This window comes from Triturus cristatus, chromosome 1_2 (assembly GCF_964204655.1).
Source record: "Triturus cristatus chromosome 1_2, aTriCri1.1, whole genome shotgun sequence".
Classification (NCBI taxonomy): Eukaryota; Metazoa; Chordata; class Amphibia; order Caudata; family Salamandridae; genus Triturus; species Triturus cristatus.
This window is the reverse complement of record NC_140580.1, coordinates 973,259,097-973,286,398: the sequence shown is the minus strand read 5'-3', so window position 1 is coordinate 973,286,398 and position 27,302 is coordinate 973,259,097. Positions and strand designations below refer to the sequence as shown.

The following is a 27,302-nucleotide window of genomic DNA, read 5'->3' as shown; positions in this document are numbered from 1 at the left end:
AATGCTCCTTCTCCCCACCCTCCCTCGCCTAGACCGCTCGCTTCACCTCTCCTGAGCCGACCCCCCTCCCCCCCCGGATTTGAGCTTGAGGCCCGAGACGCGTTGGATCTGGTGGGCGGCATGGAGTGAGATCTGGAGTCTGGAGGGAGCTAACTTCTGCGAGGCTGCTTCCCTTTGGCTGCCGGGTGCCGCTGCCTCAGGACTTCTATTGCGCCCTCCCCTGGCTGTGTGGCATCACTGACCTCCATTGACCTGGGAGGGGCCCCGCCTGCTGCTTTGTGCTGTGCTCCTCTGCAGTTGACTCTGCTCAGCTCCTACTTACGACGCCACTCAGATGCTGCAGCCCATGACAAGGAGTGTTGCATATTTGGGATTGCCCGACTGTTGCTGAGGTGACAAACTGAGTAAATGTGCGATCCTGAAGGTGTGCGGGGGGGCTACCTGTAACAGGGGCATTGGCACTCTTCTTGCTTCTCCGAGCAGCTGTGGTGGATGGTGCAGTGTCCACAGGTGATGGTGGTTCTCTCTGCAGTTGCACACACGTGTAGTGCGGTCTCTGGAACTTGAGTTGGTGGACTGTACTTCTCTGCCCCCGATAATGATGACTTACTGCACACTCTGGCTTTTGACTATGGCACGGTCTCCACGTGCTTGACTAGGATATGCACTGACTCCGAGCGCTACATCCTCCCATCGTGCCCATGTCGCAGTTCTGAGACGCCAGTAGTCTATTTGATTAGATGGTCGCCTAGCGCACTAGGATCTAATCGCTGTATCCTGGCACGCAGTCACACCCTGTGGTGGTTGTCTTAGTGGTACGCGTGGCTTGGCTGTGGCCCTGGTCAACCCGGGCGGAGTCACGCGCTAGTGCTTATAGACATATGTCACTGGGCACCCACGCTAGGGTGGGCGCAGGAGGCGTTTTAACTTCACCTCTGTCCTTCAGGAGCAAAACGAGCAAGATGGCGGCGCAAGCCCAGACAGACTCAACCTCCAGCAAACTTGACGCAGTGCTGGCAGCAGTGGAAAAACTGGGAGAGACCCTAAATCAGACACGCACTTTGTTGGAAGACAAAATAGATAAAGTGGCTATCGATCTAACTCACTTGCGCGCTGATCGCTGCAAATTGGCTGACCGCACTACGGCCGTAGAAGCTGACATAGCTGACACTGTCCCGCAAGTTGCAGCCACGGACCAAACATGTTCAAGACCTACTTAACCGGGTCGAGTTCTTACAGGGCAGGATAGAGGATGCTGAAGGTCGGACACGACGCAACAACGTTCGTATAGTAGGCCTGCCGGAGGGACAGGAGGGGAAAGACCCCACTGCTTATACTGAGGCTTGGCTTCACTCCCTGCTACCTGAGGGGACCTTTTCATCGTGTTTTGTAGTGGAGCGAGCGCACAGGGTGCCCGCACGACCGCTGCCAACAGGATCCAATCCGCGACCGTTCTTAATCCGACTGCTTAACTACAGAGACAGAGACACTATTTTACATGAAATGCGAAAAATACCAGACATTCAGGTCGACAACAATAAAATTATTGTTTTTCCCAGATTACACGTTGCAAGTTCAGAAACAGAGGTTTACCTTTATGGCAGTTAAAAAACGCCTTCGGCAAGGCAATCTCCAATACTCTCTTCTGTTTCCGGCCCGACTGCGTGTGATCGCCGACGGAAAAACTCACTTCTTCCAGAGCTCAACTGATGCTGAAGAATGGATGGACTCTTATGCTGCTGCACACCATGAGACTGTCACTGCTCCTTCGAAGACACAGGTGCGAAATGCACCCTCCCGCCGCCGTCATGCGGGCAAACAGCGGAAACGACTTTTGACCTCGCAGACTGCTGGGCCAGGTCTGAGTCAAATGCTGATTGAACGGCGTTCCCCAGTAGATGATCATGCCTCGGTTTCCAGCAGGCGTGGACAGTCCAGTGACAATGAACTTTCGGATGATTTACAGGGGTCCCAAGGCTCGTGTGAACTGCTAGATGTTACTCCGCAAACGTCTGCCAATCTTGGTTAATCAGCAGCGCCCAGGTATTGCTTCCGTGACACAGGTATGCCAGTCGCTCAAGCTAATACACATGTCCTGATTCGCACTGAACTTCTCTATGCGGTGGCCTCTTGTAGCCCCGCCACAACCATGGCATATATATGGAACGAGGGCTGATTACTCCTCGGATAATGGGCTCCCTTGGCGCTTTGGTATAAGAACACACGTATATTACAGATGTCAGCAGGATTCGAGTGGTCTAGAGGACATGAATCGCGACCCTCGCCTATTCCTGCATGGCCGTGGTCGGGGAGCCTCCGGACACTGATCAAGTTATCTGCACACTATTTGTTTTTAAAGCTGTGCCTAGTGCAATCCCCCCTAGTTATTACGTAAATGTTGTCTTGGTACAAGGTTTGGACGATTGCCTGTTGCATCCTCGCCCTTTTGGAATTTTTCATATATTTCACATTATTGTTTCAATCGCCTTTTAGCATGTGTATATATCTAAGACTTGGACATTGTGGTGAGGTGGGACCAATGATACAATTTTGTTATCTGTCTGTGGAGTTTGATTTCTCCGCATTATGTTTGTGCATTTTTTGTATTGCTGTTCCTTTTAATATAAAATGGCCTCAGTTAAAATAGGCACCTGGAATGTACGTGGCATTCACACTCCTTCACGCAGGTATCAAAATTATTCTTATCTAAAACACCATCGCATACAGATAGCGCTCTTACAAGAAACTCACTTAACCAAATCAGAAATCCTACACTTACACCACCGCTGGCGTGGACAGCTATTCGCCACGGGGTACTTCGCGTTTGCACGAGGGGTCTTGGTATGGGTGAGATCGGGGATTCCGTTAAACGTTACAGACACCAGAATAGACGTAGAAGGCAGGTATGTGGTGGTCAGGGGCGAGCTTGATGGCAGGCCAATAGTGATCACTTCCCTGTATGCGGCCAATACTGACCAAGGAGCATTCTTCTACCTTATTTCGCAGGTATTAGCACCCTGGCATGATATCCCTATGTTTCTAGGGGGAGACTACAACAGCGTGCTGGACACGACACTAGATCGATTGTTCCCCCCTCTACAAGGCACAGTCACGATTCACGCCATGAAAGCATTGAATGACTGGTCGGAGCAATGGAACCTGACGGATGCATGGAGACACCAACACCCGACAGATAAAATATACTCTTATTATTCAGGGGCCCACCAACTATATGTGCGACTGGACCGCTTCATGGTCTCTACTATTCTGCTACCTCATGTAACCTCCACGCATTACCTGGGACGAACACACACACTGACCACAGCCCCCACACTTTAGACCTCCAATGGGACAACACTAGATCCCCGATCCAGACTTGGCAGCTGCAGCCTGATGCCTTACTAGACGCGCCCTTCCGTGACTCGCTTGCTACTGCTGTTGTGCAATATTTTGAAGATAATGCAGGAATGGCCTCTACGCCCCAACTTGAATGGGACGCCTTTAAGGTGGTGGTGCGGGGCCATGGTTTACATACACAGGCGGGCATGCGTAAGCAATTGGAGGAAGATTTGCTGCGAGTGGAGCGAAGGCTGGCTGCGGTTGAGCGGTAGGAGACTGGGGATGCAGAGGACGCATTGTCAAGCACACGCACGGAACACTCCCATTTACTAGACAGATTACGTTGTCTAAATTATGCGGCACACTCAGAGGACCCATCGCCAGGGCGACAAGGCAGGCAAGCTCCTCTCATGGCTAATCCGACAGGAGCTTTTGGCCCCCTCCGGTCACATTCTTATGCACAGCACAGGGGGTTCTGGTATACACCCAGACAGCCATCCATGACTAATTCGTATCCCATTATGATGCACTGTATAGGTCCAGCACGCAGGTCACGCCCCTTGAGGTTCAGTATTTTCTGGCAGACCTCGCTTTGCCGCGGCTCACTCCCGTGCAACTAGATGACCTAAACGCTCCCCTCTTGCAAGAGGAAATCAGGGACAGTATTTTTTCCTTGTCTAATGGCAAGTCTCCGGGACCCGACGGCTTGTCGGCTGAATTTTATAAAGCGTACTCCGATATATTGCTCCCGCCACTCTCACATCTATATGAAAAAGCCATAGAGGACTCCTCGCTCACACCCACACAAAGCAAGGCAAACCTGATTTCTTTGCTTAAGCCGGGTCGCGACCCGCAACTTCTGGGCTCTTACCGCCCATTGGCGCTCTTAATACCGATTACAAGATATTTGCGTCGATACTAGCCAAGAGCTTGGCCCCATTAGTGAAGACTTTAGTTCATCCTGATCAAAACGGCTTTGTCCCAGCTAGGAGCACATCCCTTAACATACGCAGGCTGTTCCGTGTGCACGCTTATACCCCGAATGACTGTCCACGTTCCGGCTGCCTAGTGCTTGATCTGGAGAAGGCGTTTGATTTTCTGGAGTGGCCTTATCTCGCGGCGGTATTATGCAAATACGATTTAGGGGAAAGCTACATTCATATGGTGAGTCTTCTTTATCAGCGCCCTACAGTACGGGTTAAGACAGGAAAGTTGATTTCTGACACCTTGAGGGTGAGACGTGGGATGCGGCAGGGCTGTCCGTTATCTCCCCTGCTCTTCTCCCTGGCGATGGAGCCCTTGACGGTGTTACGTAGAGCTAGCGGAAATAATTGGGGCATACCGCTAGGCGACGGCATACATGTGATATCACTCTATGTAGATGATCTGCTCCTGTACATCAGAGACCTACAGGCAGTACCTCCGGTCATAGCAGACATTTTCCGGCAATGTGGACATATGTCAGGGCTTAGAGTGAACTGGGCAAAGTCTGGCATCTGCTCTTTTACTGACACGGTGGCCGAAACGGACGTCAGTATTAATGGATCCGATCTGGCCTGGCACTCCACTATGTTTAGATACTTAGGCGTCTACATCTACAGATCCCCTGCTGATGTATTAGATGGCAACCTTGAGAGAGCCATAACGACAATCAAAGCGCAGGTGCGCTTTTGGAAAACACTGCCCTTGAATGTAATGGGTCGCGTCACTTTAACTAAAATGATTATCTTACCCCGGCTGCTATATTATTTTTCAAATCTACCCGTATACGTCCCTGTCAGTATTCTTCGCAACCTAGAAGGCATTCTTCGAGACCTGATCTGGAACAAAGGCAGACCACGCATAGCGTTAAGTAAGCTATATGCGCCCACAAGCTGCGTGGGCCTAGCAGTCCCGAATATGGAACTCTACTATCTAGCCTCTCAGCTGCAGTGGGTATCAAAGTGGATGTGTAGGAAGGAACTGGCAGACACTGCGACTGCGGCACTCCCGTGGTCGCAGGCCCAGCTACACCATTTCTTTCACCCCATACCTAAACCACCCTGCCCGTCCCAGCTCTATGTGGCATTGGCCCATAAGTGCTATCGGAGGAGCCTCTATCTGACCCGTGATACGTATCCTTATGCCCCGCTGATACCATTAGAAGGGACCCCTAGAGGCATAGGGAAAATATCCGGAGCTGAGTTAGTGACATGGCACGAGGCAGGACTTGACACAATAGACGACTTGTATGCGGAGGGCACTCTTCTTACGTTTAATACGCTGTCCGCAGAAAATGACCTACCTGCAGGCCAGTTCCTTTTGCATGCTGCAATAACACGTACCTTGACTGCGGCCTGGGGAGACATAATGACTGAGCCCCACACATATACGCTCGTTCAATACTTATATGTTGTGCACTGGTTAGTGGAGGCCCTGCTGACTGACACCGTTGACGAGATTCCGCGAGAAATGGGCGGTGGATAGAGGGCGGCCATAGACTGATAAAGAGTGGGCTTCACTACTGGCCGGGTCCACATGTATATCGCGTAATTCGAGATTTAAACTTATTCAGACTTATATTATACATAGGGCATACCTCTCACCGGACAAGATCAATGATTATTTTCACCTTAATACCTCGGCCTGCCCCCCATGTCATTTGGTGGGCGTGGACCTGCTACACACGTTATGGTCCTGCCCCTAATTGCAGTCATATTGGCGTACAGTTGTAGACACATTAGTGACATGCACTCAGGCGCCACTGCAGTTTAACTGGGAGACTTGCACATTGGGACTATATCCGCGGATAAAAACCAATAAAGTGATAACCAGAATTAGAGATCTGGGCTTGGTCACGGCCAAGCGCCTAATTACGAAGCGTTGGAAGAACGCTGACCCCCAGCATCGGCTAATTGGGAGAAATCCCTCACAATCTGGGCCCAGGCTGACAGCGCTACGTTACACAAGGAGGAAACTGCGGGTCTGCGCAAATACCCAATTGCGCAGACCTGGGACGCTTCGCCACAGCACATCACACGTAGCTCCCCAGCGAGATACCGGAGGCCCCAACGCAGCATATTCCTCCCCCCCTCTCCTTTTTATTTCTCTTTTACTTCACAGGATGTTCTTGGTTAATGCTATGCAGGTTTGTGCCATGAGCAGTAAGTCAACTGTGAGATGCTCCCCTCCCTCCCCCCTCACGTACCGCAGTATTATCATGGTATTTCATTGTTGTTTCTTCAGCCTTTACAGTACATTGGTCCACGTACACATCCCCTCACCTGTTCCACAGCACGGTTTCCACAGACTACATATGGCGATTTTTTTAAATTAGTTTGTTAGTTATAGTTTATTTAGATGAACATCGCACTCTATTCCTTGTCGTAACTAGTGTACATAGAGACAGCGTATATCCTTTGCATAGCAACTCAGTCATTGATTGAGCAGTGATATAAGGAATGGGTAGCATTTCTGTATGTAATAACTTGTTGTCGAATGCAAAATTGATCCACAGTGCTCCCAGCAATGATGATGTATAGTTGTTGTAATACATGACCCGTTTACATTCCGCTGTATGTAATCAGAATAAAATCTCAATAAAAAAGTTTAAAAAAATTAAATTAAAAAAATAATAGAAATAGAGGGCAGAGTAAAAGCCTCTACAAATAAGTAGATTATGCAAATAATTTTAGTAAAACGAAAAGGTACTGGCTAATCGCAGCCTTAAGCAACCATTGGTGAAGCCAATAGGTCTCCCCTATTCAAGAGCTATTGGCTTTGCCAATGTGTTTTTGCCATGTTCTACACCAGCGTCGTGCTGCTCAGCACGGCTAAAAGTTAGTGACAGAGTAGAGTGTTGTGGAGTGGAGTAGAGTGATGTTCAAGAGAGTTGTTGAGTGGAGTAGTGTCATAGAGTAGAGTGGAGTAATGTTGTAGAGTAGAGTGCCCAAAGACCAGACCACCAGGACATCGCTCAACCAGTACAACTGACTGCTGAAACCCTGCGGTACCCTGGCGGACTTCTTCCACAACAAGGTCTCCATCATCTACAAACAGTTTGAACCCCAAACTGCTGCCGTCAACATCCTAAGCCTCCTTGCTCCCACAGTCGCAATCTTAGACCACTGGATCACTTCTTGGGACCAGCTCACCAGACAGAGCACCACAGACATCATTCACTCCATCCACTCAGGAGCATCCATGCACCCCTGTACCAACTGCATGGTCAACCGTGGCAACAGGACCATCAGCAACAAGCTCACAGCCATATTCAACACACCTTCCCAGATGAGTGAAACATGCTGAAGTCAAACCTCTCCTCAAGAAACCGTCCTGCCGACCCAAACGACCTCAAGAACTACTGGCCCATCTCCCTGCTCCCCGTTTCCAGCCAAAGTCCTTGAAAAGACCATCAAACACAAACTCACGGAATACCTAGAGAATAATCTTCTGGACACATCCCAATCTGGATTTCACATGAACGACAGCACCGAAACCCCCCTGATCGCAGCCACAGACTACATCAGCACCCTCCTAGACTGAGGAGAAGACGACGCCCTGATCCTCCTCAAACTCTCAGCTGCCTTCAATACAGAGTCCCATCACCAGATCGAAATCCAGCAGGATGCCCTCAAATGGATCATATCCTTCCTGAGAGAAGAGCACAGAGAATCTGCCTTTCCGTTCACCTAGAAGCCCAAGATCATCATCTGCGGCATTTCTCAGCCCTACTCTGCTCATCGCCAATATGGGTGGCGCAGAGAGGAGGTGAAAGGAACGGAGGGGGCACAGAGTGGAGGGGGCGGGCCAGGCGAAGGGGACCAGTGAGGCCCGGGCCGAGGGGCCCAGAGCATGGCCGGGCCGAGGGGCCCAGAGCATGGCCGGGCCGAGGCGCCCAGAGCATGGCCGGGCCGAGGCGCCCAGAGCATGGCCGGGCCGAGGGGCCCAGAGCATGGCCGGGCCGAGAACGGGGCAGGGCAAAGGGTCAGGGGCCCTGCAGATGCACAGGTGAGGGGCCCCACAGAGGCACAGAGTGAGGGGCCCCGTGGAGTGTCGGGCCCAGCAGAGGCGCGGAGAGCGGGTCGCACGGAGAGTGGGCTGAAGGAGTGGATTGGAGCCGTGTGGAAGGGCATAGAGTGGAGCGGTGTGCAAGGGCATAGATTGGAGCAGTGTGCAGGGGCATATAGTGGAGCGCTATGGGAAGACGTATGCATGTTGAGGGGAGTAAAATGGAGCGTTGTGAAATGGAGTACAGTGTAGAGGCATAGAGTGGAGTGGTGTAGAGGGGCATAGAGTTAAGCGGAGGGGCACAGAGTGGATTAAAGGGTCATTGAGTGGAGGGACGTAGAGTGGAATGCAGTAGTGTTGTAGAGTGGAAGGGCGTAGAGTAGAGGGCCATAAAGCTTAGGGGCATACAGCAAAGTGACGTAGAGTAAAGCAGTCTAGACTGGAGTGCTGTAGAGTGGCACAGAGAGGAGTGAACTAGAGTGGAGTGGCTTAGAGTGGACGTAGAGTGACCGAGATTTCAGTGGCAGAGTGCAGTAGAGTATCGCAGAGTTAAGTGTTGTAGAGTGTCATAGTGGAGTGGAGCACAGTGTTGTAGAATGGAGCTGCATGGAGAAGAGTGGAGTAAAGTGGCGTGGAGTTGCGTAGAGTTTCCAGCACACTTCAGAATTACAAATAAATGTGCTACGCATGTGATTTCCTAATTCAGATATATATTCTGAAATATTTGGATAGTTCATTTACAGACATTAAAATTTAGTTGTGTGCTAGAATAAAAGCCTATCCTTTCACACCCCAGATTGTCAGATACATTCTTTCACTTTGAAGTCAAAGAAAGAAAAGTAAAGACCAAGCTCTCTCGGAAGACAGAGCTTGACATTTGATCTCTGTCTTTGAATGCACTAAAAAATTGACAAGATATGAACAAAATTTACAGGCCAGTTTCAGGAAGCGAGAACTCATGAAAGAATACAGTAAACATGCTATGCTTCCCGTGAGGGACAAAGACACGCTCTACAGCCTAAATCAAATAAAGCAAGCAAATGTGAGTTACAAACCACAAGGCCAATGGTAAGCAAAGGATGGAATGCATTCTTAGGTCAGCTTCTAAAATGTCCCCAAGAAGTCTTTAGCAACCAGACAGCTGTGCTGTGTGGTAGGCTTAGATCTAAAAACAAGGCTGGGTGATTCACTCCTGCATGACACAGAGAAAACGGAGACCTCTCAGATATCCCTTTGTGCCCCTTGCTGCACACTTTCGTGCCCCCTAATCCACATCACCTAGTGATTCCCTGAAGCACCTCACCCAGGACTCCTCTGCAGTAGTCACCCTGTGCCACTCCGCTTCACTTAACCTTTTGCACTCCTGTTGCAAACCACCCTGGGCTCCCCTGCAGCACGTTGCCCAAAGCTTCCCTGCAGCACGTCACCCAGGGTTCCCCTGTAGCATGTCACTATGTGCTCTCTGCTGTACGTTACTCTGTGATTCATCTAATTAAGTGAATCTTAATAATCCATCTACACTAACAAATGTGCTGTACTTGAAACACCAGTATAAACCCAACTTCCAAAGCAGTGATATCAATTAGCTAAAATAAGTGTAACAGAGCGAGTGATATCAAACAAATTACCACATCAATACCTTTGACACATGGTTTTAATAGTCTTTATGAAAATAGAAGTTAATAAACAGTGATTGATAACCAGCACAAACATCCAGCTACAAATCTAGTACAAGGCAAAGGCATACTTCGTATTAAAATGAAAACACAAGGGGCTTTAAAGCAGTCCACATTAGCTATAAGAAATAAGATGGCGCCACTGAGTGCACACATCCCAGCAAATCACCATGTGTTCCCAACCTGCTCATCACCTTCTTCCCCCCAGTTGCACACCACTCAGTCCTCTGCTCCTTTTCACATCACTCCAAGCTTACCTGCTGCACTTGAGATCAACTTGAGATCTGCTGCACGCAATTCAGTGCTCCTCTGCTGCACGTCACCTTGTGCTTCCCTGCAGCACATTATTCAGTGATCCACTCCTCTGCACATCACTTAGTGTGCACATCAGTCGGTGACCCCCATTGCTGCACATCGGGCAATGTCCCTTTACTGCACATCGACCCAGTGCCCCCCTCGCTGCCCATCACCCAGTGCTGCCCATCACCCAGTGCTCCCCATCGCCCACTGCCCCCACGCACTTCACATCGCCCAGTGCCCTCTTGCTGCACATCGCCCAATTCTCCATTATCATATGGTCCTCCCCTGCCCTGCAAGTCACATACTGCACCCATTTTACATATCACCCAGTGGTCTCTTGATATACATGACCCAGTGCTCCCCTGCTACGTCACCCACTGCATGTCACCTTAGCTCCTCAGATGTGATCCACTACCCTACACATCAACTTCTGCACCACTGCTGCGCATCATCCAGTGCTCCCCAGCTGTGCATCAACCAGTGCTCCCCAGCTGTGCATCACCCAGTGCTCCTCAGCTGCGCATCACCCAGTGCTCCCAGGCTGAGCATCACCCAGTGCTCCCCGGCTGAGCATCACCCAGTGCTCCCCGGCTGAGCATCACCCAGTGCTCCCCGGCTGAGCATCACCCAGTGCTCCCCGGCTGAGCATCACCCAGTGCTCCCCGGCTGAGCATCACCCAGTGCTCCCCGGCTGAGCACCACCCAGTGCTCCCCTGCTACACGCCATCCTGTGCTCCCCAGCTACACGCCAACCTGTGCTCCCCAGCTACATGCCAACCTGTGCTCCCTGCCACCCTTTGCTTCCCAGCTACACGCAACCCTGTGCATCCCAGCTACACACCAGCCTGTGCTCCCCTGCTACACGCCAGCCTGTGCTCCCCTGCTACACGCCACCCTGTGCTCCCCTGCTACACGCCACCCTGTGCTCCCCTGCTACACGCCACCCTGTGCTCCCCTGATACACGCCACCCCGTGCTCCCCTGCTGCACGCAACCCCGTGCTCCCCTGCTGCACGCAACCCCGTGCCCCCTGCTACACGCAACCCTGTGCCCCCCTGCTACACGCAACCCTGTGCCCCCCTGCTACACTCAACCCTGTGCCCCCCTGTTACACGCAACCCTGTGCTCCCCTGCTACACGCAACCCTGTGCTCCCCTGCTGGACACAACCATGTCCTGCCCTACTACATAAAACCATGTCCTTCCCTTGCATATAACCCTGCGCTTCTCTGCTGCACACACTATAGGAAACCCATTAAGGTCAACATCCACAGTCGAGTTGCCATCCAGCTGACTAGAGACCAAAATAAACCTAGCATGACAAACTGTGGTACAAATTAAGATGAACCTTCTGACTAATTACACTGATCAACATTCGCATAACATGTTCAACACAAGTACAAGTCATTGCTTTGAACATTTCATCAGCACCCATCCGCCAAGTCCTTACCGAACGTTTTTCAACATGTACAGAACTTCTGATGGCAAATGGGAATTCTTCACGTCGAATTCAGTCAGATCAGCTTCCAGCAGAGAGGGGGGTGGCTCTTTGGGTTGCAGTGTCGGGTACTCTTTCTTGAAGCGGAGAATCCTAGAAGGAGCCAACAAAAGGGAGGCAAATTAACTGTAGTAAATCCAAGAGTGTGATGCTCTTTGCTTCTGGGGGATTTTTGTAAATTACCTAAGCCAACAATTAGAAACAAAGTACAGTCTGCCAAGACAGCTGCTCAATTTAGGCATTCCTAACTGACCCTCCCATCCGCCTCATTCTGTGATTGGACTTTACCCATTAATAAGTCTATGAATCTGAACACTGTTCACATCAATTTGCTTTTGGGGCTCTGAGTTTGGGGGCGGAAACAGTCTCAAAAGCAACTGATGTAAGGACATGGGAGTGGCATTTAGACTGACTCCGCACGATGTTTGGGGAACGGAACAACATCTGTACGGACCAGCATGGCACCACCGACCAGTGCACAGAGGTGCTGCTGAAAAGTTTCCAGATCCAGTCTGACACCTGGGGAATGTTCAAAAGATGAGGAATCTGTGGTTAGATAGTCTCTACCAGAAAGAGCGTTACCAAAGGTAAGTAACTTGTTCTTTTGATAGACTTCCAACCACAGATTCCTCACCTTCTGAATAGATACCAAAGCAGTATCTACTTGGAAGTGGGCTGAGAATGGACTCAAACCACAAAGTCGTGTAGAAAGGAAAGGGTAAAATGCCTTCTCAGCAGACCTTACTGTCCCGAAAATAGTGCTTCTTGTAAGTATGGAGGGACACCCATGTAGCCGCTTGACAAAAGTCCAGGTCAGGGACTACGCATGCTAATGCGATTCTAGTAGCTTTGGCCCTGGTGGAATGAACACACAGTTCTTCCGGTGACTTTTTTTAGCCAATGCGTGGCAAATCTTACAGGAGAGCATTATCTGATGGGAGATGTTTCTTTTTTGAATAAGCTTACCTTTTTTTTTCTTTTTGCTCCAGCAAACCCCACAAAGAGCGGATTGTCTACCTGGTGGTCTTTGCTACAATCTATGTAGAAGCTTAGTGCTCTCTTGGGGTCCAAGCAATTAAGCATCTCCTCCTCTGAGGGATGAGGTGGAGCATAGAATGCTGGCAGGGTGATGGTTTGACAGATGTGGAATCGCTTCACAACTTTTGGCAAAAAGGATGCCAAAGTCAATAGAATCAGTTTGTCTGGAAAGAAGGTGGCGTACGGCGAAGTTTGACACAGAGCTTGAAGCTCATTCACATGCTGCACCGATGTTATGGCAATGAGTAACACTGTCTTAAGAATGATAAGCCACAAGGGACAGCTGTGAAGCGACTCAAATGGAACGCACATGAGAAAGCCGACTATCAAGCTTAGGTCCTACTGGGGCATCTTATAGAGAGAGGGGGGAAATAAATGGAGTAACCTTTCCAAAAATCTCAAAACACAAGACGAACAAAGAGGGCTGGTCCAGGGACCACAAAAAAGGCGAAAAGTACAGTTTAACTGTGCCCAGGACAAAGCCTTGTTGGGCTAAGGACAGAACAAACAAAAAGTTGGATTACGTGGCCTGATTGGAGGGGGGGAATGAATCTGCCAAGTAAATCACCAAGCCACAATGTTATCCCAATGACAGGTATATAACGTTTTAGCGGAGGGACACCTGACTACCAAGATGACATCAACTATCTCTAGAGAAAGGTTAAAGGTGTTCAGCTGTCGCAACTCATTCTCCAGGTATGAAGGTGGAAACTGCACCAAAATATCCTAAGGGTAATAGTGCACTTTAAAAAAACACATAACATAACGTAAGATTGCGAAGGCCCTGGTGCAGAACCCTGCACTACTGCTGCAACAGCAGATCCTCCCGAAGGGGCAACCTGATCAGAGGACAGACGCTCAAACCCAGGAGCTCTGGATACCATACTATCCGTGCCCAATCCAGGGCCACTAAAGTGAATTGGGCCTGGTCAGGTCTTGAGAACTCCAGGCAGGGGTGGTATCTGCAGAAAGGTGTACAGGAGTTCCACTTGAGGCAGAACGTGTCTCAGAGCAAGAGACACCTTGGAAACTCCGAAGATCAGTAATGCAGACACCCCCTCTGTTTGTTGCAGTACCACATGGCGGTGGTGTTGTCCGTGAGCACCTATACCAGCCTCCCTTTGATGGATGAAAGGAAGGCTTCAAACACCAAGCAGATGTCCCCAGCTTCAGAAGGTTGATGTGGAGCCAGGACTCCACCAGAAACCTCTGATATCCACATCTACCAGATTGCCAGCCCAACCCAGAAGCGCTGTATTGGTCACCAATGTCAGCTCTGGGAAGGGAAAGGGGTCTGCCGCTGACCCAATCGCAGCCCACTAAACACTACTGCAGATCTTTTGAAGTCTCCTCTGAAATCTTAGCATGGTCAAAGAGGTCCCTATCATGTTGGGCCCACTGAGACTTTAGATCCCACTGCAGAGCCTGCATATATGCCACCTGTCATGCTCAGTCAGCAGGAAGCAAGAAGCTCTCAGTCCCAGCAGACTCAAAATCCGCCTCACTGAAATCCAGGACAGAGACTGAAAGATTGGGATCAGAACCTGAATGTCCTGAACTCGCTTTATCCGGGAAAAGGCAAAAAAAAATTAACCATGTCCAGAATGGCTCGTTGAAGGTGAGCGTCTGAGAAGGAGTCAGGTGGGACTTCGGCATGTTGATAGTAAACCCCCAATGACAAGAGGTTTGCCAACATCTGGGGGTGGCTGGCGAAACCCAGTCGTTGAAGCAGGGGAAAGACTGGAAACCCTGATTCTGAAGATGTGCCGCCACCACTACCATCACTTTCTTGAACACCCAAGGGGCACCTGTGAGACCAAGTATGGAGCACAACAAACTGAAAATAGTCCTGTCCCCCCACGAATTGCAAGTAATGTCAGTGGGCCAGAAGGACAGGTATATGAAAATAGACATTCTGAAGGTACAATGCTTCCATCCAGTCTCCAGTGTCTAGAGCAGACAAGACCTTGGCCAGTGTGAGCATTTTGAACTTTTCATTCCAGAGGAAGGTGTTGAGAGGGCACAGGTCTAAAATAGGAAGGAGGCCTCAATACGTTTTGGGCACAGTAGAGGGAGTAACAATCATGTCCTACTTCTGGCACAGGCACCCTTTCAATAATCCCTTTGACAGAGGCGGCTCCTCCATAGGGGTGTGGGGGCGTCGCCCCACTGCTTTCTCGCAGTGCACGAAGCAGAAACATAAAATGGTAAAACTACCATTTTATGTTTCTGCTTCTTCACACTGTGAGAAAAGTGCCTGGAGTGCCTGGTTGTGGGCGGGCGGTGCTGCTGGAGGGCAGCGGGGAGTGGCTTACCCACTGTTGTGGGTACTGACTGTTTGGTCGGCCCCAGGCCCGAACAAAGCAGTCATGCGCACTCCCCCGTTTCCTCTCAGCCTACATAGAGAAAATGACCTGGATGGGGAGCTCTCCACTGAGCCTCACCAATCACAACGCTGCCATTGCAGCATTGGGATTGGCTTAGGGCCGGCCGGGGAAGGAGGCTGCCTGCTGGTTGCTTCCTGTAGGAAAGCAGCAAGAACACGTGGTGGGACCCGGCTTCACCATCACACCGGCCAGGAGCGGAGGTGGCGCCAGCGGTAAGGTAGGTTTTATTTTATTTTAAGATTATTGTTGTCCCCCCCCCCCCCCCCAACCTCCCTCCCGCGAGCATGCCAGCCGCAGCTGAAACTTATTACTAGAGAAACCACCACAGGGCCTCAGCTGGAGCCTGCAGCAGACAAGCCAATCATTTGACCATCGAAATCCAGTTCTCACTACTAAATTAACCTCGCTTCAACCCCCAACCCCGGTGTTTTCGGTGCTACGGCTACTGTGATCGGAAAGGCTGCCCCGTCTAAAGCTGATTCTAAGAAAGGCTGTGAAATGATCAGCACAATCAATAATAACAGCTAGGATAACTCCACAATACTCAGCGTAGCAGAGGCTGGCACCCGTGAAGAAATAAAAACGTGCTGTGTCTAAAAATGAAACCCTGGGTGCTCATTGCCAAGGTTGCAATGGCTCGTGCATGAAACGTGCTGTGTCTGGGTGCTCATTGCCATTTGCCAAGGTTGCAATGGCTCGTGCATGGCCAGCATGCACGACTCGTCTGCGACGGTTATTTTAAAGGCTACGCACTCGCAGGCCTCTAAAATAACACGTGCTCCTCAGCGTCTCAAACTAGGGCCTGCAGGGCCCCTCGCTGGGACACGCGTCTCATTCCTCCTCCCGGGTTTGCTGCGTTCTTTCACCAGCTGCCATGCTTTGCTTCCCCTTCCATCTTTACGCCCTATTTAAATTCATTCAGTCAGTAAAATAGCTCAGCGAGTTAACCGCTAGGCGCTTTGTGTGAGACCTTTGTACCCTCTGCAGTCACTTCGGGTTCGAATCGGACAAGACGGGCTCTGGCCTTAATCCCTCTGAGCATGGCCAGTAAAGCATTACAGGCTTGCGCATTAATATCTTCTATTATTACTACACGAATAACTAAGCGAACACAAAGTATGAATATTTTTCATTCCATTCTATCTCCTCTGGACCCTCATTCCTCGTTTCTTCTCCTCAGTTGCCACCGTCATCTCCATTCTGCCCTGCTTGCCACCTCCCCTGAATCATTAATATACGTCTACTTTTTACAACTTTCTTCACTTCTTTAATTTCCTTTGGCTTCCCAGCCACACTAATCTGCTTCATTGTCTACTCTTTCTTCTTTACACCCCTCGTCTTTTATTCTTGCTATTGATCGTTTTTAATGTAGTTCATTTCTTAAGACCCCTTTGCGTCTTTCCTTCGCCTCTTCTTCTCTTTTACGTAGTTATGTTTTCATTCTCCTTATTTCCTTCCCCCCCTCTTCACTTTCCTCTCCCACTACCACCTAATGTCCTCTGTCGCTCCCACCCCCTCCCCACCACCACCGCCGTCCATCTCGCTTTCCTTTCTCGTCCTTTTCTACAGAAGGGTTCCGGAGACTTTACATCTGTACTCCGTGAGGCGCGCGCTCCGCTCTCCTTTCCCCATCTCTTCCCCTCGCCGGTTTTCCTCCTTAGTGTGCTTGCTTCCATTAAAATATCTGGCGGTAATTACCTGGCATTCCGAGGGCCTCACTGGCCTTTACTCCTGGTCTGCTGCACGCTTTGAACATTTTATTGGGCCAGGAAAGATCATTTACACATACTCCAAATGGTTGGCATCGCTGCCCCTGTACCAATCAGTGCAAGGAGGAGTTACACACTTATTCCAGTGGGAGTGGAGCGATGCCATGCTCCGTGCCAACTTCCAGACAACTCTAGAAAGTTCTAGAATTACCCTGTGAGAGGTGAGTGTTGAGTGTTGAGCGGGTTTGATACTAGTGGCCTGTTTGCTAGTCTGTCTAAATTGTTCAACTTCACAGAGGTCTGGTATTAGCTGGAATCAACCCGATTGTTGACAGGACTCTAATCAGCGCGCTCACAAGACGATTACTGTGCCATATTTAAATGCCGTAGTGTGCTGGAACAATTGTCAGGGTGCGGGTGCTGCCATCAATGTTGCATAACTAAAATCATAGGGAAAATAACTAGTTACTTACCTGTACACTATGGTTCTCCAGTATTATCTTTCATAGATTCACATTCTTGTATCTTCCCCGTCGTCATGGTGGGAGTCTCACGGTAACAGAATAACCATAGCAGTACTAGAAAAACTGCATAGAAAAATCCCATATGGAATCACATTATTTGGTAACCAAACCTCATCATTATTTGGTTAAAAACTCAGCCAATCAACTGTTAGCCCTGACATCACACTCCCCAGCAGAGCCACCATACCTCAGATTTCCAGCCCCAAGTGAGAGACAAGGATATATCTACAGATAAAAAGGTTCTACCTGAGAAACGGGGAGGTGGGCGGACCGCATGTGAATCTATGAAAGATAATACTGGAGAACCACAGTGTACAGGTAAGTAACTAGTTTTTTCTCCAGTATTGAATCTTTCATAGATTCACATGCTTGTATCAGAATAGCGAGCAGTACTTGTAACAAACTGCGTTTCCAGGATAGAACCCCATATTCTCTGTGGGCTCTGCTCCTATTTCTAGAATATTAACAATCTTATAAGTATACTAAAGCCAAGATAGTATTCAAGACATGCAAGAAAATAAATAGTTAGATAGACATAGATATATTTGCAATATGTATACAAGAACAAATATATATCTTGGTAAATAACTTATTGAAATAGATGGCGTAGAACTGCTTGTCCCCACTGCTGCATCCTTTTTCCATGCTGCGTCGAGACAATAGTGTCTAGTGAAGGTGTGCGCATTTTTCCACGTCGCTGCCCTGCAAATGTCTGGCAAAGACACTCCTGCAAACAGAGCCATAGAAGTTGCCATCTTTCTCGTAGAATGCGCGTGCACCTTGGATTGTAGAGGTTTTCCAGCTTTGACATGACACAAGGAAATGGCTGAAGTTATCCATCTCGAAATACTAGATCTGGACAGCGCCAAACCTTTTCTGGAACCAGAAAAAGCCACAAAAAGTTGGTTTGTTTTCCTGAAAGATTTCGTTTTATCAATGTAGAATTTTAAACATCGTTTAATGTCTAAAGAGTGTAGGGCTCTTTCCGCAGATGACGAAGGATCTTTAAAGAATGTTGGTAACACTACAGGCTCATTCGGGGGCGTGGCTACGCAAGCCACGATGGCGGACCTGCACTGCTGAGGCTCCGGGTTCGGGCGCCCTTAACATTAAATATTGAGCGTCACTGAGGCAAACAAACGACCCCAGACCCGTCGGAACCCGTTCCCACGGGGGTGCAGCACAGGTGGAGACCGGAGGACATCCACGGCCGCTGCCCCGGTGCAGGATCGCAGCGCACTGAGCCTTCCGCGCTGCGGCGCGGCTCCCAAGATGGCGCGGTGACCTTCTGAGCGGCCCAGCGGCGGAGAGGGGACGGAGCTGGAGGTGGTGGTGCATCGTGCCTGGCTCGCTGCGGCATCTGGACGCCGAGGGCGGACACCGACTCGACAGGGGACAACGCCGTAGGCACAGGCACGGGCGGGGCGGACGCCCCTACGATTCTCACCATCCGGTGCAGCGTGGACCTGACGGAGGCTCGGAGCGGGCTTGTTGACCCCCCTCACACCCACGATATTTGCTGCGGTGGTTGTCCGGAGAGGCCACGGGGTAGCATCAAGACCCGATGGGGGTCCTGGGCCATCTCCGATACGAGGGACAGACCTTGCCCGGCCATCACGTAACTGCCGGTGGACGCTGACCGGCTGCAGCGGGGACCCTGCGGCCACGTCGGAGGCGAGACCTCCGACCGGAGACACAGCGGAGCACCCGGACGATGCCGAGGACCGAGGCGGGCCGACACAGCCGATCGAATCACCGGAGGGAGGCTGTGCTCGGCACCCCCCCAAACTCCCCACGGGACGCTTCAGGTACCAGGGGAGCCCGGAGAGTGGGGGGGACCGCGACGATCGGGGGGGGCACCACAGTCCTGGGGCCCCTCCGCTGCCAGTAAACACCCTCTGCCTGACCTTAAAATGGCCGCCTGTGGGACATCTGGCATCGTGGCGAATCCCTCACAAGGGCCCTGATCAGAATAAACTGTAACTGAAACACGAGGGTGGTGGCGATCGCCCTTCCACCTGCATGGGGCGAGCCCCCCCACCTGCTGGGGTGTCGCCTGTGAACCTCCGCCCCACAACTGCCCCACTGGCACCGCTGAAGGGACGTGCTGCCCCAGGAGACCGGCCGCCTGTGGGACATCAGGCATTGTGGCGAATCCTTCCCAAGGGCCCTGATCCTGACACACGGGAGTGGTGGCAATAGCCCTTCACCCTGCATGGGGCGAGCCCCCCACCTGCTGGGGTACCGACTATGAACCTCCGCCCCACAACTACCCCACTGACACCGCTGACAGGACGCGCTGCCCCAGGAGACTGGCCAGGTGATCGGAGTGACCCACATTAGGGGGGGTGCTCCCGGCGCTCGGATCGCCGCACATCGCTTCCCGTTTGGCCCATCTGGCGGGAAGTGGGAACTAGCAACCAAGGGCTGTGCCCCCATCGCCAGTCGACAACGCAGGGCACTGCCCTTTCCATCTCCTGAACCACTACACCCTCCAGAACCTACAAGTTCAACCCAACGGTACCGGACCTCATCCCACGTACGACGAAGATGGGGAAACCGAAGCCAGCGCAGTACAACGCAGTGCCGGAAACTGCCCCGGAAAATATGCCGAAGACCTCATCTTGGTCCCCTAATGCCGCGCCCGCATCAGACCTGTCAATCTCAGACAAGTTGGACAAAGTCCTTGCCGCCATTGAACTGTCCCGGTTATCGATGGAAGAACGACTAGCAACACTGGCGACGGAGGTCAATCTCCTTAGAGACGATCACCGCAAACTAGCGGACTGGGTGCGGACAGAGGAGCGGACGTTGGAGGAAATGCAGCCACAGCTAAAAGAACACCAGACGACACTCCAAGGAATTCTCACCCGTTTATCTGTGGTGGAGGAACAAGCGCAGGATTTGGAAGGTCGCTCAAGACGCTGCAACATTAGAGTGCTGGGATTACCGGAGGGCATCGAGGGGGCAAACCCTATAGACTATATGGACACATGGCTTAAATCCTTCACCCCGGCAGCAGACCGCACAGCGTTCTTCTCAATTGAACGAGCTCACCGGGTGCCTGCCCACAAGCCCATACCTGGAGCGGCCCCATGGCCATTATTAGCTAAATTCCTCCATTTCCGGGACCGCGACGCAGTGCTTCGGGCGGCACGGCAGGCGGCACCACTCCGGATAGAGAAAAACACAATGATTCTCCCGGACTATGCCCGCGCAGTGCAGCAACAAAGGGCGTCCTTCCTAGATGTGAAACGGAGACTGCGTGAACATAATATTCAATACGCTCTACTCTTCCTAGCCCGTCTTAAGATACTCCACAAGGGCTCCTCCATTTTCTTCACGACCGCAGAGGCGGCACATGACTGGGCAGACCAGCACTGCCCGCAGGTGTCTGGCGCTCGCCCGGGGCGTGACTCACCTCTCAAGACTTTCCGTGCGCGAAAGCGCCCCATGAAACTCCACCACACCAAGACAAGAACGGCTGCCGGAGTCCACGACTCGCCGGATCTAGAACAGATCATGAAGGAACGGCGCGAGGCGCTCCAAGCAGTGATAGACTTGCGCTCCACGCAACGTTCGGAATCCATAGACCGTCCTCCACACCTCTTCTCCTCTGAGGGCGAAAACGACAGCGATGACACTGCCTCAGGGGCTGACTCAGCAGCACCCCCCAATGTCACCCCACAAACGGCAGAAGGGTTACTGGATTGACAAGCCCTTCCCTCCATCTCTTAACTCAATTCAGCATAACAGACTACCTAACTGTAGCCTTATGAATAATCTTCATTATGTGTCTGATTGTCGAGAGAGAAGAATGCGATACCTTATAAGTGACGCGCAATGATCCTTCTGTATGCCCGTTAGACGTGAGACCTCGCACCTGCATGTCGCCACCCCCCATCATATAGAGCAGGTTTCTTTTCCCCCCAGTGTTACGGGAGGGAGTTTGGACACATCGTTCTCCGACTGATGAGTCCTTTGTATTGGGACTGTTTCCCGAGCCCTTGCACGTTGGTTACACCCCAGTTCATAAAAGTCCCACTACGTCATGGACCCCCATGTAGCAGATTACCCGAGCGGCCAGACTCACCTTCCCTCTATTCTCCCCACACGCAGCGTATCCCTAGGAGCCCACTTATCGATCGCTATGGCGGACACCTCACCCGACCCACACACACCATAAATGGCCCATGGCGATGTTGATGAAAACCGCAGACGTCAATTTACTCACACTAAATGCACGTGGCCTCCACACCCCACGTAAACGCTACACAATCTATGCATACGCCAAGCGCCAGCAAGCGTCTATCCTTTTCTTACAGGAAACTCACCTTAACGTAACGGAAGCAGGCAGGGTGCACGCAAAGTGGCGCGGCTTACTATGCGCTACAACCTTTTCCTCATTTGCGCGCGGGGCGCTGATTTGGGTTCGCCCAGGAACGCCGTTCCGCGAACTCAGGCGGGTGGTGGATGGGGAGGGCAGATTTACCCTACTGGAGGGACTCTTGGATGGTCAGGCCGTCCTATTGGGCAGCATATATGCCCCAAACGTGGACCAGGACAAATTCTGGGACAGATTAACGAAAACCCTAACCCAATTTACACATGTACCTTGGATACTTGGGGGGGGGGGGGGGACTATAATTGTATCCTGGACCCGGGACTGGACCGGTCCTACCCCCCTCTTCCACACTCCCCCACCCACAGACAAATAGAGAGATTCAAGACATGGGTCGCACATTGGTCACTTACGGACGCATGGAGACTACACCACCCTCATACCCGCATGTATTCCTTCCACTCTGTTCCCCACAACTTGCGGGTCAGGTTAGACCGTTTCCTATGCACAACAACACTCCTCCCGCAGGTCTGCCACTCAGATTATCTCAGTAGGGTCATCTCAGATCATGACGCGCATCTCCTCAGCCTTCAAAGGAGGCCTCCTCGTCCCCCTGTTCCCACATGGCGTCTATCTCGAGATTGTCTGATGGACCCAGTCTTCACACACGGGCAAAACCGCAGTATCCAAGAATATTTTACCCACAACACGGGGACCGCATCCTCCATCCTGGTTGAATGGGATGGCTTTAAGGTGGTGGCCAGGGGGGAGTGTATTCAACAGAGGGCCGGGGTGAGGCGAGCCTTGGAACAGGCACTTGACAAAAGGGAAAAGCAGCTCGCGCTCGTCACTAAGGCCGCCGACCAATCAGTGGCAGCGGCGACACAAGTAGCCCATGCCAAATCGGAGTACCAGGCGGCTTGCACGGACCTCCGGCGTCACAACTTTCGGGCCTATGCGGCCCGCATGCATAAGGACCGCGACAAAGCGGGCACACTGTTAGCGTGGCTAGCTAAATGGGACACGGAGGTGCAACCCATCACCGCAATAATCAACCCCCACGGCACCCTGGTACAATCTGAGGATGAGATCCTTCAGGCGTTCCATCAGCACTATTCGGCGGTCTACAGTGACCCCCCGGTCATCGGGTCCAGAGGCGGTAGACCATTTCCTGGACCCTCTCCCCCTTCCCCGGATATCGGACGCAGATAAGTCGGACCTAGATGCAAAGATACGATCTTCGGAGATCACACACGCCATACAAGCCTTTGGCCCGCAACAAGGCCCCCGGCTTGGATGGGTTCCCACTCGAGTACTACGCCACCTTTGCCCTCCAGCTGACCCCTCGCTTCTTGACAGTGCTGGACACAGCACTACAGATCGGAGAACTGCCCAGATCCATGAGAGAATCAGTGATCGTCACGTTCCCGAAACCCGACCGTGACCCCCACCTTTTAGCCTCTTATCGGCCCATAACGCTCCTCACAGCCGATTGTAAAATCCTGGGGAAGGTCCTGGCGGACAGATACTCCCAAATCGTGCGCCCGCTGGTGCATCCGGACCAGTGCGGATTCGTCCCGGGCAGGAATATCTTTCAGAATATACGCCGTGTTTTTCATATCCAGGATCAGATCGGCGATCGCTTTCCCCGGGCGGCGTGCCTGGTCTTGGACCTTGAGAAGGCTTTCGATACCCTAACATGGCAGTACCTGTTCCCGGTTCTTCGACGTGCTGGACTCGGCCCCAGGCTTATAGCCTATACCCGCCTACCATATACTAAGCTCACCTCCCGGGTCCGCATTGGACGCAACATCTCCCCGGAATTCGCCATATATAGGGGTACGCGGCAGGGTTGCCCCCTCTCACCCTTACTATTCGCGCTAGCCGTAGAACCTTTAGCCATTCGTCTTCGCCGAGAGGGGCAGGGTTGGGGTATCCCGCACGCGGATGCCACCCATTGTGTATCGCTATACGCCGACGACCTTCTCCTTTATATACGGGACATTACTGTGGTAAATAAAATCTGACTCATTACCAATCTGAATTTCACACGAGAACTTTAACAAATAGCTCAGAATAATAAGAGGCAGAATCCGTGGTATAAGAGGTTTCTGAATGGGCTTTATTCCAAAATGGCCGACTCGAGTGGCGGACCTCAGGTTCCGTCACCGCAGAGGTTCAGGAAGTGAAGTACGATTCTTTATTATGAGACATACATATTTATAGTTATTACATTATAATGAAACGAATGTAGGAGGCGTAACATTTGATAAGAAAAGTGACATAAACGAAACTAGGCGTAATAAGGAGTGAAAAGAAACATAATTGGTTAAAGTTATCAAATATAGGTGGTTCTATAAGATAATACTTGGCATAGATGCGCGCGCTGCAGCATGACGTGTAATTGACGTGTAACTAGGGGGGTGAAGGGGACTTGACATTAACTCTACGTGTGGAGACGAAAAGTCTGGGGGGTCAAGTCAACCTAATCCCAAATCATATCTAACATCCTATGTTTAAAGAACTATGTTATCCACAAGGAAGGACTTCGAACATAATCTATTCTATACTGACTGTGTGCGTGCACAAACGTCTAAGTATCTATGTGAGATGCAAGAGACAGAAAACTTTCCATGGCAACTGGACTATGAATCACTTGAAGGGGCAGCTCTTTGCTCGAGAGCTAAAGGAAATGTTTACCTAAATCATTAGACAGGAATGCATCGGCTGAAGAGCAAAATAGATAATTCGAAGGTGAAATACAACTTTTTGGCAGACATGCTAAACCGGCCGAGGCAGGCACCGTTAGCTGCACAGGAAATAGGACAAAGTTCATGGATGCAGCTGCGAGCTCAAGCTGACGCTTGTCAGAGACAGAGAGCAGGGAAAGGCTTCGAGGACAGAATCGGGCCTACTTCGCCTGAACTGAGAAAATGGAGTAGCTAAGCCATATAAAGTCGGTGGCCTTTCCTATTTAGGAATTAACTATCCGGCCCATTGATGGCGGATCTGACAGAGAACATGTTGACGGTGGCCGCACATGTATTTGCGTCTTCAAAACTGGAACTGGAGAGAACATACATGTACTTGTAACATGCATATAGAACCGTTGGGGTCCAAGATAGGGGACATAACTGACCAGGGAAATCCACTTTTCCACATTCCCTCCTTGTCCCCTTACTTGCCCATCAAGAAACATTAATCTTCATTAATCCATCGATTTGCTCATCGAGCATCATTTCTTCTTCTTTCTTTTTCCGGGGTTTTGAACGAAAACCTTGATGTGGAATACACGATGTGGCACACAGACCACAAATCGCTGGTCCACATTGCAGACATAAGCAGCAACTGAATAGTATAAGAAGGCCAATACCTAGGAAGGATAGAACTCTCCATCCCCAGGCTGATATCAGACTCCAAAACCACCCGGACCAAGTCCAAGTGCCTGGATCTTCGTGTATCTGGCTCACAATCTTATGAAGGCGTGTTATAGCTTTATATACAGATGGTGAATTTTCTGGTATGAATATGCAGCAGCTGGATCCGATGACCCTACAAGCTCCGCCCCTATCGGCCAAGATGACGTCAAGGACAAGCCGATTTTGAAGGACAACGATCCTCATCACTGATTGTTCCTCTGTCAGATTGCCTAGGGCGGCTATAGTTTCATTCACTACAGCTTCAAGGGTCTTGGTTAGTCTACGTATCAGTTTACTATTAGAAATTGTACCTATATATGGGAAAATACCTTTATTGAAATCTACATACTTGTCCCATGCTGTCTCAGTATAATCAACAACTGGGAGATCTCTTCGCTCTCTATTGTGTGCTAAACGAGTATTTCGATAATAATCAGGAGGAGCTAAGAAAACAGGTGGCAAAAGAAATGCAATGTAACAGGTACCATCCCAATCCAGGGGTAGACGCATGTATGCCGTCTGACCACATATAAAGTAGGAATGGCGGGAAGCTCTAAATGAAGATTTTCCTTCATCACTATATTCTACTGTAGTGACACATTTGCTATGGCCCATAGGTATGGAACCAACTTTTCTTACACATAATTCACCTTTAACTGGGAATACTGACATGGTGGGCAAAATTAACTCAACTTCGGATTTGACATTTAGAATCATGAGATTAGGTGTAAAATTACCTAAGCGATATACTTCATTTTCTAGATCAGTACCTGTTCTACTAGGGTGACCCTCCTTGTCAGGGTAACAGACCTTGTATAGCACTATATTCAGATTTCCCCATATCCAATGGTGTTGGTAAACTGCTGTGTTTGAATCTATAGAATTAAATAAACTAAACCATGCTCCACAGGTGCCATTATATGTGAATGGATGTGGAAAGAAAGGCAGAACTCCTTTGTTATTCTGATAGGGAGGGAGTCGACCACACACCCAACAATTAGTGGCATTACTAGTCTGGTGAGAATGATGTAACATACTAATGAAAGTGTTATTACGCAGCGCAAGTCTGTAGGACAACTCATGTGGGGGTAGGTCACTAAAAGAATGTTCATCGGTTATATTAATAGCACGCCTAGAGACAGGATAATACATATGCAATAATATACTTGCAGTAACTATTATAAAACTTAAGAAAAACAAAATTAATAAAGTCACCATACAGTGGCTACGCAGTAATTTACAGTATGCATGTCTTTTCATTATGATTCTGGACTCTTCATGATTCAGACCTAAGGGAGACATGTCAGGACAGATTCAACCGCTTCACCTTGGAGAGGACTTAAACAATCAAATCGTCCGACAGTGTAGGCCTGGGCCTAAGTTTTTGTTTATAAAGTTCGGAGCTACTGGCCTCAGCCAAAGGTAGCTTTGAGTCAATGGAGTCAATAGGAGAAGATGCACGGGAAGTATTGTTCATATCAGGAGGAAGTCCATGAAATTTTTTAATATGACTGGAATGGAGCCAGCCCTTCCTCCCTTCGATCTTCACGGCTGTTCTTGTTGTCAACAGGACCTGTCTAGGCAACTTCCACCTGGGCTCCAGTTGGCTTTTCCTATCGAAATTCCGAACGAGGACGAAATCCCCGGGAACCACGTCATGGGGTTTCACCTCAGTGTTGTCAGGAAAAGCTGCGACCACCTGTGAACGAGAAGATTGTAGTGCAGACATCAAGGAAGCCAGGTAATCTGTCAGCATATTACAGTCAACATCAGTTATTTTACGCGGTATAGGCGTCCCCCACATATTTGGTGGTCTGCCAAAGATCACCTCATACGGGGATAGCCCTGTTCGAGAGTGTGGTACCATTCTCATATAAAACAGTGCAACTGGTAAGGCTACTATCCAGTCAACACCTTTTTCCTGGCATATTTTTGACAATCTTATTTTCAGAAGTTGATTATGTCGTTCCACGAGACCTGCTGCCTCGGGGTGTCGGACACAGTGGAACTTCCACTGATATCCCAATAGAAGCGAAACATGTTTCATTAATTCAGATGAGAAGGGTTGGCCGTTATCTGAATA

General features: G+C 50.4%; 1 protein-coding gene across 2 annotated transcripts in view; it reads right to left on the bottom strand.

The window, feature by feature from the left end:
- Window positions 1–27,302, bottom strand: part of PNPLA7 (patatin like domain 7, lysophospholipase) — a 1,876,659-nt gene that overhangs the window by 1,611,171 nt on the left and 238,186 nt on the right. For both annotated transcript variants that reach the window (XM_085610534.1, XM_085610541.1), the window contains exon 7: window positions 11,753–11,893. In XM_085610534.1, coding sequence (XP_085466660.1) covers window positions 11,753–11,893 — 141 coding nt within the window. The remainder of the gene's footprint in view (window positions 1–11,752; window positions 11,894–27,302) is intronic.